This window comes from Argentina silus (assembly GCF_951799395.1).
Source record: "Argentina silus genome assembly, chromosome: X".
Taxonomy (NCBI): Eukaryota; Metazoa; Chordata; class Actinopteri; order Argentiniformes; family Argentinidae; genus Argentina; species Argentina silus.
In genome coordinates this window covers 9,012,201-9,030,556 of record NC_139653.1, presented here as the reverse complement: position 1 = coordinate 9,030,556, position 18,356 = coordinate 9,012,201, and the positions used below count along the sequence as shown (strand labels likewise).

Sequence of the window (18,356 nt, the reverse complement as noted above, 5' to 3'; positions counted from 1 at the left end):
ATTAACGGGCCCAAAGTGTGCCAATAAAACATTCCCCACACCGTTACACCACCTCCACCATGAGAAGGTGTACAGGTGTTCCTAATAAAGTGTTCGGTGACTGTACATTAATACACATCATCACATTAAACACAGTGACACACCATTTATGCACACACACATTCATGCTGTCCTTGTACTTATCGACTATGTTCCATGTACAGTAGAAAAGCAGTCCCAGTCAAATGTGAGTCCTAATAAATAATCGCTACAAAATACATAATGTTGGAGTATTTGCATGACGCCTTTGGTAGTCTATATCACTTGATACCGTAGTAGTAGTGGTCTCAATGAAATCAAATTAATATATACATATTTCCCATAAAGAAGCAATCGGTGTTAATTTCATCAAGGTAAAACAGCTGTTCGCGGAAATGCGTCATACGCGTCTACAACAACATCCTCTGTGTCTGTGCAAAAATGCAAGAGACACTGGCTCAGTAGTAATTCGAAAAAATATGGTAGCTAAAATACATGTAGTCTTCCAAAACTATACATAATAGTTCAAACATGTGCTATGTTTTGTGATATAATAGTTTCAACATTGGACTCACACGTCCTAAACAAGTACTAAGGAAGCTAGCTAGCTAGCTTAGCTGCCTAGCCAACTTAACTCGCCATCGCGTTAACATTTTTGAAATGGCACGAGGTGATCGGAAGCGGGCTGCCAAATTTCCTCCCCAGGTCAATGGACCTCCATTTGAGATGGGCCCAGGTCCTCCCCCGCCAGATGGAGGCTGGGGTGGACCTCCTTTCCCTCCGGACGGATTCCACGGTGGGCCGCCAGGTCCACATCCTCACTTCATGGAAGGGCCTATGATGGGTCATCCCATGCCGGGGTATGATGGTCCTATGAATGGTAGAGGATTCGGTTATGATCATCCAGGGTTCGGACCTCCAGGTCCGCACGGAAACTTTGATCCGATGGGGCACGGACCCATGCAACCGCCAGGCTATGGGAGTGACTATGGTCCCATGGGCAGCGGTTACCCTCCTCCGATGGGTAGTGGTTACCCACCTCCTATTGGTAGTGGTTATCCATCTCCGATTGGTAGTGTTTATCCCCCTCTGATGGACAGTGGTTACCCCCCGGCTCTAGCTTATCCTCCCCCGATGGCTCCTCCATGGCAAAGCGAGGTAACGTTAGCTTGCCAACTACAACCTGTTTGCACATCAGAGCCTATAAACCATTGAATGCCACCAAATGTACGATCTTCTCAGTAACTCTATTGACGACTACTCATGACTAAAAGTATTCTAAATATCATATGACTGTGTTCTTTAGGCCAACCCATATCCGTACCCGCCACCAAACCAAGATGTGAGCCTCAACATAACCCCTGAGCAGCCGGCATGGGTGAGTCTAGTTGCAATTGTGACCCTACAAGAGGCTTCTCTCTCGAATTGCAAAAATATACATAGACCAAAAAACACTTGGCTGCACATATTGTAGGATATTACTCACTATTTGTTTGTAGGATATTGTGTAGGGTGTGCTTAGCAAGAGTGGGCCCACGGAATACACCAACGCCACAGGAAAAACTGTTAAAACATAACTTCTAGTGAGTATTTTGACTTAATTTAAACGTTCTGTAAGAAGGAACACAACAAACAAGTAGGATATCTTGAATCAGGCTTTTATTCAGCAATGTAAAGCTGCCATGTCTTTTATGGTTTTAGTCTATGTTTATTTTTCCAACTCAAGAGAGAAGCCTCTGGTAGAGTTGGAGTTGCAACTAGGGTGAGTCCAAAGCCGATTCTGTCATCTGGTGACAATATCTCAATTGAATTGATGTGCTTGCAATCTATCCACCGGAACATCTTACCTTTTGTATTTTTGTCTATCAAGAAGGGATACGATTTTTCCAGATTAATCAAGATTTTTTGGACCTGTGCTACTGAACTAAATACACATTTTCTTGATCAATGTGTTTCAGATCACATCCCTGATTATGGGAGCATCCCAAACAGCCCCTGCTCAGAGTGAGATAACAGATTTAATCGGCGCCCCAAAGGTGCCTGACAAGCCCAAGACAAGCCAAAGTAAAAGTTTGAAGACCAGCAGCACAAAGAAGCTCAAACAACTAGGCCTACTTGGGAAAAGACATTTTGACAAGTAAATTACCTTTTGGCTTCACAGTGAGATTAGCGTTGCACCACAGATACGTCTGAAACATTCAGTGGATCTTAGCCTTTAGACTGACTTCCACAGGCTAGGTCATGCAGTTGTTCAGGCAGTTATTTTTGTGATCTACTCTATCATTCTTTCTTCTGTATGACTTCTATAGGCCTCCACCTGGAAGATCCACAGGAATCATCTCATTCATTGGAGTAAGTATGAAAGCTACAGTAGGACAGAATCTTTAAAACTAACAACTCTTGGGGGGCCATGCTTACTCGAACCATACTATTGAAATGTCAGGAAGCTATTCTTGATCCCTAAACATTTATTTAAATGTTTATATGCTAAGTTACTATGTTGAGTGGATGTTAATGTTGCATCCTCTCTATTCTACAGACAAGAAATGTCAGGAAGCTATTCTTGATCCCTAAACATTTATTTAAATGTTTATATGCTAAGTTACTATGTTGAGTGGATGTTAATGTTGCATCCTCTCTATTCTACAGACAAATTATGGCTTTATTGAAAGAGAGGACCTGAAGAAATTTACTTTCAGCTTTGAGGTTTTTTTTGGAAACCCCAAGTCCATGAAAGCTGGGGTCAGGGTTCACTTTACAGCCTGTAAAGAGATGGTGGGTCATTTGCACAGTCTCTGACAAATTTAAATCTGGGCACTTGATGAATTAAGGTCCACAGATTTTCATTGCATTTATGTTTACTTGTTTTTTTACCCCCATGTCGTGTAAACAGTCATCAGAGATTGCCACCGATGTGAAAGTACCTCCAGGCGGAACTGAGAACATTGACCCAGAAATTCATGAAGGACTAGTCAGCAAAGTTATCACTGATCCGGTGGTGAGTAAACAAAAATAATCAGTGCCTGTCCTTGATATAAAATGTTCTTCATGTTGTTTCACTTCCATGGTTGTGTGAATTTGTACACTCCTGTAAGGAAAGAGTTATCAAAGTGTGTTACACACCAATTGGTTTGTTGTCATCTATTAGGCCTATAGTATGTATGACAGTATCTATTTGATTCTGTATTCAGAATTGTCTTCCCGTTACTGCCACAAGCTTGCAGCCTGATGTCTGTTTACAATGATCGTGTGGTTTTCCTGACATGTCACGATGACCAAGGCTAGGTGCTCCCTAATGACCAGTTTCCCAGTAACACTTAACTAACTGTTTGTATCCTGGCATAGCTTGGCGAGAAGATGAAACCTGGTCAAGTTGAAGCCAACATTAACGGCCAGCGAACAGAGCTGATATTCGAAAAACGAGACTGCACCATCACTCTGATGCCAGGGGACCATGTGCTGCTCAACCTCTTAACTGATATAGTCACCACCAACAGGAGAGCTACCAATATTATGCCAAAGACACCTGAGACTTTCAAGATCACTGGAGAGAAGCGGGAGAAGGTCAGGCATGCCTTTTATTCTCTCATCTTCAGTTTAAGAAACTGACTGACTGTTGTGTATTTCAGGGATAGCTAACGCCATTTCTGGAGAACCACAGCGTATGCAGGCTTACACATCGGATTAAAGTAAAATGTAACCATTGTCCTTGATTTAGACCAACATTTTTTGAATCAGCGGTGTTAGAGCTTGGCTTGAACAAAAGCCTGAACACCACCTTCAACTCTCCATGACCAGAGTTGGCTACCCCTGATGTAAAGCTGCTCATAACTTTTGACGTGCTCCTAAATTGCAGGGTGTGGTAATGAGCGTAAAGGATGGCTCTGGTAGCATCATGGCAGTGAGTCACGACAACCTGCCCTTTGACACTACAGAGAACATGAGTGAAACCGAGCTGAGCGTCATGGATGAGGTGGAGTTCACAGTCACCACAGTGAGTCCCTCCTCCTCCTGCCCTGTAGCTTCTGTTTGTTGATGCCAGGTGTGCAGGTTTTGATGGGGTTTAGGTAGGATATCTGTGATTTACTAGCTATTTGGACATGATGTTCTGTCATTGTTTTATTGTCTAGGTGAAAGGGAAGGAGAGGGCTGTCAGATTAAAGAAGGTTGAAGAGGGCTCTGTGGTGTTTGCGCCTGAGAACCAAAGCCTGTTGGAAGAGGTGAAAAAAGAGGATTCCACTGCCGGCAAAGACAAGGTTGGACTCATTTCACTGCAGCCTCAGATAGCTGAAGAAACTGTTACGTATTCATGACACAGTTCAAGGTGGGAGTGAAGGGTTTTGTAAAAGGCATGTCAACTTGGTTGAGGAGGTTGTTTTATGTGTTGTCTCCCTTGTGGATCCTTGCAAGTGGTCCTTGCAAGGTAGTTTTCAACCTCTGAACTGTTTCACAGATTACTCTGAGCATTTCATGTGTGACTTGTCCAGTCACAACCTAATTTAATGTATCCTCTGGCTGACTGTTTTCTGCAGTGGAAGCCGGTGACATCAGAGGTGCCAGTGATCCCAGAGGTGCTCCAAAAGATATTGGTCTCCGAGGACATTAGCTATGAAAAGTATGAGGGAACGGTCCTCAAAGCTATTCTCAAGGTACCTCACAAGAAGCAGGTAAGGGATGGCGCTTATGATGGCTAAAGTGCATGAATGCCTAGCCTAGTAATGCGGCATGCTACAGTATATGATTTATTCAACTCCTGCATCTCATTCTGTTTGGGGGGTCTTGATTTCCCTGCTACATTACTAATCATAGTAAACCTAAATTGTGAGTCAAGAGACAAACATTGTTGTGCATTCAGGCCACTGAGTGGGGAAGTCTTGTAGCAGATATACAGCAGATGGATTTGAAGAAACTCTTCCACTCTTTGCAGGTTCAGAGTCAGGAGCCAGAGCAGGGACGTTTGGTGATGACGGTGGCTGGCGTACAGAAGCAGCAAACCTTTGGGGCAGTTGATATTCTGACCGAAGCCACCATGCTAGACGGTGACAAGGTTACGTTTAACATCTCTACCCACAACGAGACCAAGGCAGAGCGTGCCGTCAACGTGGAGATTCTTCCAGACACATTTGAGGAGTCCACTGAGCAACGCAGAACAGTATGTTGGGAATCTTTTGAATATGGGTTACATAGTGCAGTTTAGAGGGCTGAGGCTAGCTAAAAGGGGTGGTTCAGCCTATTTTCATGTTTAGTAAAAAAAGAGAAAAAAAATGCGTCTTCCCCCCAGGTGTCCACATAGGCCAGTAGTGAAAGCATCTCAGCCGTAAGGGTATCGCAGGGTACGATGCATTTTCACCTAATCATGAAAATAGGCTGAACCATTATAATGTAACTGCATTTCTTTTTTCAAAAACACTCAAGAAGACAGTGGGATTCATTACTTAGCTAAATTGCCTCTCAAGATTTATATACTATGCGTGATTGTGTTTTCCTCTAACAGGGTGTTGTGGTGGATGTCGGGGTGCTGTCCGGCTTCATTAAGTGCCAGCAGAACCCTCAGCTTTTCTTCCGTCTGTGTGAGGTGATGGAGGAGAAGAAGCTGGACCTCTCAGAGAAAGTGGAGTTCAGTGTCATTCCGGTGAGTCTCCCCTGGCTGTCACAGTGATTTAGAGATTATGGAGCGCAAAGTATACATGCATTTACATTTGGCTATTTAGACACACCTAATATTTCTGGCCTGTCCTCTCCACCTTTATGAACCTATAACTTCATGTTACATTAATTGGGATAAATCAAATGAATAATTTATTATTGTTCATTCAATACTCAATTAATGTTCAAGTAAGAATCAAATACAACAGCAATGATCAACAGAAAGAAAAACTTGCAAGGAGAGAGCAACAACATACCCCAGGTGAAAATAGTTGTTTACTGGGAGGCATAGCTCCCAAAGACTCTCTGGAGAAAACTTGAACATTCATTTGTTATATACTGAAAAGACCTTCTGAAAAGTGTGAGTGGAGAGGACAGATAACTAATTCACGGACATTCCCCACCTTATGTTCTCAAAACATGGCTTCTGACACACACGGCTCTACTTAATAACACATTACACAGCCATTATCAGTTTCCCCTGAGCACCGCCCTAAGGGACATGACTGTGTTATACGTTTAAACCTTCTGTTACATACATTTTAAAACATTGTTGGTCACAACAAATTGTAAGAAATAGTATGAATGGAAGTTCAATAAGAGGTACCTTAAAGCTTGGTACGTTTGATTGCTGTCAGAAAGCCAACAGTTTTAATCAGACAAAGTTCTCCATGTGAATATTCTTCACTGAACATGATTTACAACACGCATGCATACAATGATGAGCTTGGCTCACGCCAAACCCATGACGCAGTGTCATCTACTGGTGAAATGGTGGAAGGGTCAGATGAACAATATATAGCATGCAGTGTCATAACAGGTTGAATTCAGGAAATGACCTCTGTTAAGAGAATTGTACAACAGGGGATATGAGGGTCAGATTTCCCACAGACGTAGACACAACTCTATTCCACATGCTCTCTTGCTTTTCCCCTATAGGGGGAAAAGCAAGGTCAACTGTTATCTAATAATTTGGCCACTGACCTGACCTAGTGGGGGCAGACAGCAGGACTACATCCTGCCATGAGCTTTTAGCAACATAGGGGAAAATATCTAAGCTTTTGCTGCTACGGCACAGATTGAAGTCGAAGGGGTTGCGTTGTGTTTCTTCAAGTTCACTGATTAGATTGTATAGTTTACTTTTTACCCATTTTGATATGTTGATATGTCGCTCCTCACTTAACTTGATTGATGACTGGTTCTTGATAGACCATTCTAATTTGAGTTCTGACACTCGGCATGCTTTCAGAATACAGTCTACCCACCACTACTAAACATGTGGAGTTGTTCATTAGCCTTAAGTTTCTTAACTCACATGGGGCTGAACCACAGGTAAACACTTAGATCTTTGCTCTAAGAATCTATCCCTTTAAACAAGAACTTCGAATTACATTCGAAAGTAAAGTGTTGCTTTAAGCATTTCCATTAGATGAAGTCTATGCCTGTACCAGTCTGTTTTTCAGTGACTGAATTCGAGCTGAGCATTCCTCCTCCTTGAGATGCAAGAAGAGTTTTTGTATAGCTTCGAAAGTGTACTTCCACTCCTTGGGATATTCTATGTTGAAAACGTATATCAGGCCAAAGAGCAGTCTGAATGCAGTAGGGAAGTCTTCAATACCTTCAAGAACAACCGCTTCCTCCAGCACAACCGCCACATCCACCATTGGTCTGTTGCGTCCTCGACAACCTCGACAATAGCCATCTTCACCCCTCTGGTATGGGTCTCCATTGCATCAGTTCTCTGGAATTAGACAAAATAGAGTTCTGGGATATGTTGATTGACACATTGACAAATCAATGACAAGCAAAGTAAAGAGTGGTTTTACACTTTAGGTTTAAAGGCACTTACCAGGCAGGTCTTCACTACGGCAGGGTACTCCCGTAGGTAAAAGGAAGACCTCTCACTGTCACGCACATTCGGTGCTTGCTGATATCTGTGGTAACATAGACATCATATATAGTTCTGAGTTCTGATATATATAGTCGTCCCCCACCTCACAATAATCTTTTGTGGCATTTTTTTTATATGGAAGACTATCTGCATACACAGCAAGCTTGTGTTCCGATAATGTATCCCAATCCTCTCTCAACTGGAGCATCTTCTGTCTCTACTTCACAATCACAGACATCTGTGACGGTGTATTTACGTCACATTCCACAGGACTCAAATTGACTTCCTCAAACTCTCCACAATTTGCAGTCAATACTATTTGAAAATGTCTTTAAGATTTAGCCTTATGTTTCCTATTTCTGTGAGACTTGAATGTTGCATAAATGTTACACTCATCACATACCGCTCAACTGCTTTCTCTGATTGTGAATGGGCCCTGTTGAGATGAGTTTTCAACCACTTGTAGTCCTGAATATGCACACACAGTCTAGATGAAGGCAGTGTAATGGGCTGTTATTCAAGTGTTGCCAGTACCTCAGTCTATAATGTTTCAGGAGTCCGTCTTGATTTGGATGTGAGAACTTGCAGTCGACACAGCATTACATGGCTGCACTACTGTCACAAAGCCCTGAGGGCGAGAATCAACAAAGGCATGAATATTCTTCACTGAAGGTGATTTACAACACGCATCTAACCATCTAGCAAACATCTAGCCTCAGAATGCAGCTATATTAACATGACATGTTCATCATGCAAGGTGAACAAACATCTAGCCTCAGAATGCAGCTATATTAACATGACATGTTCATCATGCAAGGTGAACAAACATCTAGCCTCAGAATGCAGCTATATTAACATGACATGTTCATCATGCAAGGTGAACAAACATCTAGCCTCAGAATGCAGCTATATTAACATGACATGTTCATCATGCAAGGTGAACAAGTGAAAAGGAATCATCAATATTAGCAAATTAACGACCAATTCATCAACTACAAAATACCTTAGTGCAGGCCATTCCCACGTGGCATCTTTGAGAGATGCCAGCACCAGTACCAAGCAAGACAGATGTCAATACAGCTTGCTAACTAGCTAGATTGCAAATTTGCCACGTGTATCTTAACTCATTGAACGTAGCTAAAAAAACAACAACATTGCAGGACTTGTTTTACCTAGTTTACATGTCAATATCACAATATATCAATAATTTAAAATGGACCTTTACTCGTATGGCTTTGTATTGTATGGTGGTCTCTGCTCTATCCCCCTCATTTTCTTATGGTGATCCTGCGCTCGTCAGGAATCTACCACAACACAGATGCACCTCATCAGTGGTTGTACAGCATTGTCTGTCTCAATGCCATGTATGAGGACTTTACATACCAGTGGCGATTCTATCGTATTTATTAGGAATAAAGGTTAACCTGTTATTTCAATGTGTCTTGAAAGCACATCAACTTTTTGTTTGAGTACAACATTCCATTTCAATTAAAAAAAACATCTTACTTTCCATTTAGTAAGTTGTTTGGGATACAATGATATTATCAACTATTTGTCCTAGGCTACTTGGCAGTTCTCATACTCTTTTCACACTTCAGTTTTAAAATATGCCCATAATCCTCCTGAAAGGGTTAGGATGAAGTATTAATAATATTTTTTTTGTAAACGTTGATGAAATGGTACAGTAGTCTAGTTTAGACAAACTCTTGAATTTCACTCTTTTTGTATGGTTTAGGACTGGCAGATTCTCCCTGTCCTTGTTATTGTAAACGAGTGGCCAAGTTTGATGCTTTGGTCCACCACACCAGAGTGTTTGGGTGGAAGTGTCTGGGAATGAGGGTAATGTCAGGAAAACACCCGTATTACAGCTGGCTACAAATTTGAATTGGTGACTAATATCCACTTATATTTCTCTAAATGTGTTTACTTTGTTGAACAAGACCAGGCCGCTGGTCAACACTCTGAAGGAGTGCTGGAGGCCAAGTAAGCAAATATTATCATTGTCAACGAGGCACAAATGGTAAACTGTCTATTAATTTGCCTATGCTCAATGGTTGTGACGATTCACAGAATCATACCTCCCTCATTTCTTAGAGTGATGTTATTAATGCAAATGTTGAAGTCTTCCTCAAACAATAAGAGAAATGAACCTATAATAGGGCCTGGCTCTGCATTCTAATAGTTATATTGTCTTTGATCTGATATCTTTGATCCGATATGAAAACGTAACTTTTATCTGTTGTAGGTACACTAGAAAGGTGTTGTGTATTGTAAATAACGGGACGCGAGGCAGGTAACAGGATGGTTGCTTTCGTATAGCACGGTAGTCAACGACACCGCACCTTCTGCTTCTTCTAGCACATCTCATTTGAATGTAATGATGTAATGATGCTGCCTCCTGGCGGTAATCAGTATGAATGCAATGTACCACAAAAGGTTATTTTGTATTACTCATATTCCTGAAAATTGTAATTAAAAGTACAATCTGTGATTTGATCTGCATTAAGGGTTATTTCAATTCATATAGGTGGTTACCAAACTGTGTATTCAAATTGACTAAGATATTGGATCTATTGGAGCTGTTTCACTGAATTGTTTGTAAACACATATCTTTGAAAATAGACAATGCATGGCTTTGACTGTTCGCCCCTCCTTCATAGCTCTGTCTATGACTTTATACAAAAACCAGGCTTGGTAAAACAATTTCAATTTCCATCTTTTGAAATGGGCAAACAAAAGCAACTTCTCCTTAAATATGCCTTGAATCTTTCATCACCTATTTTACAGTAATAGAATGAGGTCAGCATCATTTAGACTTCATATTGACATTATACTTAATGGTTTGACTTTTTCAGGGCTATTAAAATGTCCATGTTTATTGTTAACACTATAAAAATGTATTTATTGTTTATTTATTTAATGTGTTTATTCTTTTTCCAAATAAACATTTTCAAAATATTTACAATTTCCTCTTTGTTAACAGTCATAAGAGTACCTCAGAGAATCCCTTTTGTGAATGTGAATGGTTGTATGCCCTCAAATTTCTTAGATCTATTTATCTTATTCAATATTGTTCTATTTGATCTGATTGAGAAGTGCATTTAATGCGTATTGCTGTTGATTTAACATCATCATGAACTCTCTTTTTGTGATAACACCTTTTATCTAGCAACTACGCGTCACATTTCCGGGTCATCCAATCTGACCATTTTGCCACATCATACGCGTCTCCTACATGCACCTGTAGTTTTGTCAAAGGGGAGTGACCCCTTAAAACGATGCAAATTTCAAAAGAGGTGAAAAAAGGTTAACTATTTCGTATCTTTCCCAAGCATGAAACAGCTGAAGGGGGGAACCAAGCGATTAGGATTAAACGGCTCACCAAGACGGTCTTCACCCCTGTGCCCAAGCTAGGGGCCCATGGGCCGGGAAACAAAGAAAAGGTATGACACTTTGGTCAATGATGTTTGTGTTTGGACAATAAGTGTTATATTAAAGGGATATTAACTTAACTGTCTATGTAATATTATATCATAATAATACACATATATAATACTGTGTGTTCAACAGTGTATTTCCTTTCCACAGAAGAAAATGACCATCAAACTGCTGAGAGACCCAAAAGACAAAGCAGAAAACAAAGATGGTGGTCCTGTGTGAGTTTGATTGATAATAAAAGCTTTTAAAGGTGGTATTGGTCCCAACATGAAGTTGGCATGCAATGTAAAATCTAAACAACACATGCACAGTAAAGCATTTCCCCCTTTTTCCAGCAAGGACAACCCAAAACCTTCGGCTGAGTCGGACAAGCTGAAAGCGGTTGTGAAAACTCTGAGATCTGGATTGGACAACAAAGTGAGCACCGGGTACGACAGCAACCGGCGCAGATATGGCCGCAGCAGAACTCGTAGCAGGAGTCCCAGCCGGGACAGGTTCGGCCGCGTCATCCTCAGAAGGCCACGGAGCACCAGCAGGGAGCGCAGGCAGGAGAGGGGCAGTGGCCACAGCAGATCCAGGCGCAGTAGCAGCAGGGAGAGGTCATACAGACGCAGCCGCAGTCGCAGCAGGAGCAGAGAGCGGCCCCGCCGTGGGAGCAAGAAACGAAGCAGCAGCAGGGAACGAGAAGGCAGCAGTCAGAGGAGGAAGGAGTCCAAGCCCGGTGCAAACACTGGTATGGTACCTCCAGATGTACACATGCATGATGATGTGGTGGATGAGGAGCTAGCCAGGAAGAAGAGGGAGCTAGAACAGCTCAATGAGTTGATAGCCCGCAAGAGAGCCATCGCTGCCATGGAGCCTAAGGTGGCAGAAGTGAAGAGAGAAGTGGAGAAGACTTGCTTTGACTATGATCACGGAAGGATCGCGCTAGCAGACCTTAAACCAACCACTGACTACAAGACAGTGCCAGTCAAGTCCATTCTGAAGAAACGCACAGATGGCATCACAGGGCTGCTTTTCCCAATAAAGGTATTTTCTCATGAATTTATCCACTACAGAAAAGACTATTTTTTTGTGAAAATACTAAGTTTTCAATATTGTTCTTTGGTACACTCTATCATTGGTTGTATTGAGGTTGGTTGGTGGTTGTGTTATTGGTCCTTTATTCACTGTTATACATAATTGCAAGATGGTACTTGTATATTACTCATGCTTCAATCAATCAAATATTACTACAGTGAAAGTATTATGTTGATTCTATTGCATAATTCCATGAGTCCAAAGTCTCAGATGTACAAAATGTAAAATATCTAAAATTATTTATTGTGTCCTGTCTGCAGGTGGAATCCACTGAAACAGAACAATGCCGTTATAACCCGCCCACTCTCCACCATATTCAATCTTTCGACACTCCTGACATCCAAACCCCCTATAAATCTCCCTCTGCTCAGCCATCAGGTCAAAGGTCGTATTATGAACTTCCCTATCAACAGTCTTTTGTGCACCACTCCTCCCAACTCGACCAGTTGTCTCCAGCTGGCCAAACTCCTGTTGATCTGCACTCACCATATCCACCGTCTCCCAGCCAAAAGATGCTTCCAGAGGATAGGAGCAACTTGTCCACTCAGCTCAACCGTTTCCTCAACATCCTCAATAAAGGGGTGGATGCTGGTCTGCTGTCCACTGTGGTCAATGAGGCTAGAGATGAGATGGCTGTCATTAAGGAGAAGACTCCTGAATCTCCCCAGTTTTATCATGAGTCGCACACTGGGGAAGACCATTATAGGGAACTCTACAGGGCTAAAGAGGTGGAGCCCACATGCAGGGACTTTGTTAGGGAGAGCGTGAAGACCACAGACATTTATGAAGACTACAGAAATGACTACAATCAGGACGACCTGCTGCCTCACGAGAGAGCCGTCCAAGACGGAAGTGGTTTTTCCCAAATCTTCGGATTGACGGGTGATGGGCAGCACTGCCATAGAGAATTTCAGAGAGAGACAAGTGTAGATGAGGAGGAGCAGTTCCTCTATGGGGAGAAAACCTCTACAACGGAGAAGGAGCACTTTGACAGCTCTGCGTTGGCAGACAGATACAGGCGTGATGGGGAAGATAAGAGATCAAGCCCAGTTCAAACCTCAGTGGAGGGGACCAGGGAGGACAGTGAGAACAAGAGGGAACACTTTGACAAGATTCAGAGCCTGCTGCGGACCATTGGCCTGAATCTGAACACAGCAGAGGTCACCAAGCTGGCCGACAGGACTCGGGAGAGGCTCTATGGAAAGAAGAATGAAAAATCTCCATCAGAGTACTCAGACAGAGAGAGGGGGCAGTCATCAAGGAGGGTGGATCGGCAACGGAGCCGTACACACTCCTCTGATTCTGAGCGCCACCAGTCCATCTCCCCTGTCAAGTGTTCCCAACGGGAGGTGCATGTGAGCCACCAAGAAGTCTCAGAATATGAAGGGTTTCTTGACCGGGAAGAGGAGGAGGCTCTGGAGAGGGCTAGGGAGATGCAGAGTCTCACCAGGACGGTGAGGAACACACCTATGCAGACCAGTCCCACCACCCCGACCACCACCTACTCACAGGAACTGCCTGGTACCTCTTATCCTTCCACACAGTATGCTATGTCTGGATGGCCTCAGGGAGCTAGCTCGCAGTATCCTGTGCCGTCCAGTTCTGCTATCCCCTCCTTAGGCCGCCAGGCTCTTGGGGTGTACCCTCCAGCCGGATATCCTCCCTATGCCTTACCCATGGGTCACCCTCCTGGCATGCCCCCCACACCCCATGTGCCTCTAACTTCCCCATATTATGGACAGTCTTCCGGTGGCATCCCCTCCACCTCTCCCTATTCTTTACATCCTTTAACTGGTGCCCCCATAGTGCAGTCTACACAGTCCCAGGTCCCACAACAAGTCAGTAACTTGACCCAAGTGAAGCTATCAAATCCTGCAAGTGATGCATTAAACACTGGCACGTCGAGATGCCTTAAGGTGATTGAAACAACCGAGGCTGTTAAGAAAGCTGCGCCTAAACATGCTAAAGTTGTACAATTTAATCTACCAAACTCCGAAGCAGCACAGCCCCAGGCCTCTTCCAATTCATCAAAGAATCAACAAGCTTCCACAGGAGCAGAGGATGATATCAAAGCTAAACAGAAGAAAAGGGTATGTGATCTTTTTTTAATTTAATGTGCAAATGGACAATTTGTTGAAATGGACAATTTGTCGATTGTCTTTGTCATGATAATATGACATACAGAAGAAAGGAAAATACCTGTTGAAAGTTCTCGTAGTTTATTGCTCAATCTCAATGTTGTATCAAGTTTCACCATTTGAAATTTCTATCAATTTCACCATTTGATAGGTGATACATTGGTTCAAGTTTTCCGTCATTGACGGATTTCCATCAAACGGATTCCTGAGAGGTGGTTGTTGAGATCGGTGCAGATCTGCAAAAGCCAACTTTTTGAAGTTGGTCAGCTAGCTAGCTAGCTAGTTACCTCCTTGCACAAATTAGAGAATATGTCACTGTGGCCTATATTTGGCAAATCGAGTTGATTAGGCTTGCCATGTTTAACAATGTCATGTAAAAGAATGAATATGAGAGAGTGAGGGACAGCCGGGGAGAAAGTGGCAAATGGCAGCTGGTGAGTTACACTGCCTGCACCAAATCTTTATGTTTTTAACAGGTTTTATCTGGTCAGACCTCCGAGTGTCTCTGTGTTGTCTGGTCAGCATATCTCCCTTTGTCACTGTTTTGTAGCTGGAGCAGTTTAACCAACGGATGCGAGACAAGAATGAGCAGCGGATGAAGGATTTCAGGAGTCGGGATAAAAAAAACACACCAGGTATCAAAACACTTGATCGGGCCATGAAGTGTAGGTCTCCGTATACATGGCCACAAATTGTAGCCAGGGATAGAATCAAGTGATTCTAAAACCAGTCAAGAGTATAGCTAGCCAGATTCAAGTCATTGGTAATGGGCACCAAAAACAAATAAAAGTACAGTATGAAGTGAGCCAAAGCCAGTTAGTTAGTTAGTTACACAGATAGATTTGAGGTGAAGTTTAGGCCTAGTTATTTTAATTGCTTTTTCCAGCCACAGTTTATCAGGCTTTGGTAAACCTCTTACCTTAAGCCATTAAGTTTTCCTACATGGAATATTCAAGTTGTTTTTATGTCTGCCTCATAGTCGTTCAAAATAGATTACTGTGCTTTGCTAATAAACTATCAAGAAAGGAGGTTTTGCGGAAGATAAAGACTGACTGCTTATGGTATAATAAAATCTGTGACTATTTATTTGCTCTATAAGGCTTAGCACCGTGACAATGTACCCTCTTTTTGCTTGTTTTGATGTATAAAGGAAAGGGTTCCAGGTTTGTTTTTACCAAGAAGCTATTTATTGCCCACTGTACCTGCAATACAGTATTTAGACACAGGTCTTTAGTCTGGTGACCATTTTGCTTAGACAAGCGAATGACAGATTCAGTACCTTTACTCTGGATAGAAGATTTAAATTTGATGTAAGCTATCTTTAACATGTCAATTTATCCCCCCTGCTCGGTAAGTACTTTAATAGAATTTGCATCAAAGGTTTTCAACTATTGTATTGCATGTGTGTTTTTTCTGTGAAGCACAGGGACATTGCTCAAGTGAGCTTTGAGATAGATAGGGCTTTCAGATAACGTCTCATCTTATGTACATGTAAGGAAATCCAAGAGTGAGGTTCAAATCTCTGTAGCTGAGGAAAATAAATCTACCAGAATGAGGTTTTATGTTAATATTTTAGTTTTCATCTCAAATATGGGGAGTATCATTTTAACTGCCATTAATGTGATACTACTAACTAGGGCCTGAATACAAAGGTGTGTAGTAGCACTAGATGACCATGGTCAAGCTAGATGGTACTTTTGGTCTCATTATTGCATTAGAGCATAGGGTATCTGTTGTATCAAATGCTTCACTTGACGCATTTGAATAGTTTCATTTAACAATTGTTTATTTTGAGACCAAATTCAAGGTAGATAATACATGGTCTCATTCCTGCATTAGTCCGTAGGGTATCAGTTGATTGACACATCAATCAATGCATTTGAATATTTGTTGTAGCACTAGGTTAGTTTCAGGAGAAGATAATTTTTTTGTCTGCTCCATCATAGTACAGTACTAAGCAACAGATGGAGGACAAACAGCGGACCAGCAACCTGCAGAGCCACGAGATTGACCAGGCAAATCCCAGCAGTAACGTCAACCCTCTAGGCTAACAAATACATGTCCCCTTTGTTGTTGAATTTTTACAGGCAAAGTTATAAGCGGTGAGCCTAAGAACATATGGATCTGTGGCCACTCGCTTATTTATTGGGCAGAGATGAGGGCCAAGTCACCTGAGGTGGGTATGCAGCTGGGCATGGACCCCAGCAGTGTGGTGGTGTGGTGGAAGGGCACCCAGGGTATGACGTGGGCTCAGCTCCTTCCCCAGCTTCTCCAGCTCAAGGTCAAGTGGCCCAATCCAGACGTGGTCGTCATGCACCTGGGCGGGAATGACCTCAGCACAGACAGCCCCGAGTCCCTCCTGGCGTCTGTGAAGAAAGACCTGAGCTCCATGCGGAGCATCTTCCCTCAATGCCTGTTGGTCTGGTCAGACATCTTGCCGCGGAGGTCCTGGAGGCACTCTGACGACATGGCAGCAGTGGACCAGTTTAGAGCCGCCATCAACCGAAGAGTTCACAGCATCATCGCTGAGCTGGGTGGCACGGCTCTGACCCATGACAACATTAAATGTGGAACAGATGCAGGGCTCTATAGGCCAGATGGGGTTCACCTGTCTGGTAAAGGCATTGATACCTTCAACTTGAACTTGCAGGACTTTCTGGAGAAGTGGGAGACGGAGGCAAACAAGGCCCCTGAACAGGGTTAAAAGATGTTCATGATTTAATGTATTGTGTTTTTGTTTATCTTCCCATTGTAATTCCTTACTGTGTCTGAGCATTGGATACCGACCCAAGTGTGGATTTGAATGTACAGCAATAACATAATTGGAGATAACAAATTCTGTTAGAGGTATCGACTCTGATTTGATGCTGTAATACATCTTTTGGCATACCATTAGCATGTTCCAGCTATTGATAAAATGCCAGCTCTGTGCTTATTGTATGCATTTTGTTTGGCTGGGGGGAGGAAATTAACTAGACAGTTGTCATTATGTGCCTGGGATTTAATTCTCCCTGGAATCCCCTGAGGTTTGAGGTCCTCCGTAATACTCCTTGTAATTAATGTGGCTATAGATTGTGGAGTGAATGTTTGCAAAGGTTATCAAAAGAACTAAGCAAAGTTTTCCAGTGATGCCCCTGTTGAAATTCTTCAGCATTCTGTCATTAAAAAAGAGATGCTGTGATTAGTTTTTTAAGGTGCTTTTGGCTTGCATTGCAAGTAATGTATTTGAGTCAAGTTTGTGATTTAGCCTGGAAGCACAATTTGGACTAAAGCCCACTTTTTTTTTTTTTTTTTTTTTTTTAAACAGGGTTACACGGTCATGTTTTAGTCGTTTTTATCTTCTCCGTTTTAGTTTATGTCCTCCAATGTGTCTGTTGTTAGGTTGCCTCTGGCTTACCAAGCAGCTGTGTTTCTTCCTCTGCAGGATGATTGCGGGCTCTTTTCCCAGGATAACCACAGGTTTTGAGAATCCAGCAGGAAAGAACAAAGGGTACCTAGGTAACGATGAGAGAGAACATGCATTTGTTGCACTTGTGTGTGTGTGTTTTACTGTAAAGCATCCCTAAAGTGTTGTCAAAGATTGGTGAACAGAGAGTACGCTATTGCAGATGTCTACTATTTAAGCCAATCATTGTTTTCCAGATGTCCTCACTGATTATTATTTTCAGTAGATGGCCCCTTGTTGTTGATTTACTTTTTCATGTAACGGATGACACCCTGTGGAAGAAAAGAGAAATGGACACTACAAAGTCAGTCTGTGAGAGAGAGAGAGTCTTTCCATCCAGTTTACTCCCTCACAGAACTGTAATTGTATAAAGGGATCTCTTTTTATGCACGAAAAAATATGTTTCTTATGAATAAATCCTTCACTCATGTTGCAATTAAGTCTGGGACCTGTAACTGATAACAGTGAAGATGTTTGTATACATTTCTCAATCATGTTGTATGCATGGTTTAATCGTGACTGGACACACAAGGAAGCGTCACGATGTGGCCAGGGATGAATATCAACGATGCATTGCTTCCATTGCTTGCTGCCATTAAAACACCACTGAAGAATAACTTGTTATGTACAGACATTTATTTATCAATTAAATTACATACAATTGAGGGTACAGTTTCCCAAAATGCATTCAAATGCCCGC

At 42.4% G+C, this 18,356-nt stretch overlaps 1 protein-coding gene across 2 annotated transcripts; it reads left to right on the top strand.

Moving 5' to 3' along the window:
* The first annotated feature begins 190 nt into the window (after positions 1–190).
* On the top strand, positions 191–18,257 carry LOC310822673 (uncharacterized protein). 2 transcript variants are annotated; one of them, XM_083695111.1, is made up of 18 exons: positions 191–1,176; positions 1,325–1,396; positions 1,977–2,155; positions 2,328–2,370; positions 2,668–2,793; positions 2,912–3,016; positions 3,364–3,582; positions 3,875–4,012; positions 4,149–4,274; positions 4,551–4,685; positions 4,946–5,170; positions 5,513–5,650; positions 10,888–10,998; positions 11,144–11,211; positions 11,329–12,022; positions 12,334–14,163; positions 14,762–14,846; positions 16,299–18,257. In XM_083695111.1, the coding sequence occupies exons 1-18, from the start codon at positions 679–681 to the stop codon at positions 16,913–16,915; spliced, it is 5,409 nt and encodes a 1,802-aa protein (XP_083551237.1). In that variant the 5' UTR covers positions 191–678; the 3' UTR covers positions 16,916–18,257. The 2 variants fall into 2 exon arrangements, with proteins under 2 accessions (XP_083551237.1, XP_083551238.1); XM_083695112.1 differs by lacking the exons at positions 14,762–14,846; positions 16,299–18,257 and adding an exon at positions 14,363–14,729.
* Positions 18,258–18,356: the final 99 nt, after the last annotated feature.

Excerpts from the sequence above, each read along its gene's own strand:
- LOC310822673 (XM_083695111.1), top strand. The coding sequence starts at position 679 with ATGGCACGAGGTGATCGGAAGCGGGCTGCCAAATTTCCTCCCCAGGTC. Across the intron at positions 1,397-1,976 it reads CCCCTGAGCAGCCGGCATGG|ATCACATCCCTGATTATGGG; the intron begins GTGAGTCTAGTT and ends AATGTGTTTCAG. Across the intron at positions 4,013-4,148 it reads TGGAGTTCACAGTCACCACA|GTGAAAGGGAAGGAGAGGGC; the intron begins GTGAGTCCCTCC and ends TTTATTGTCTAG.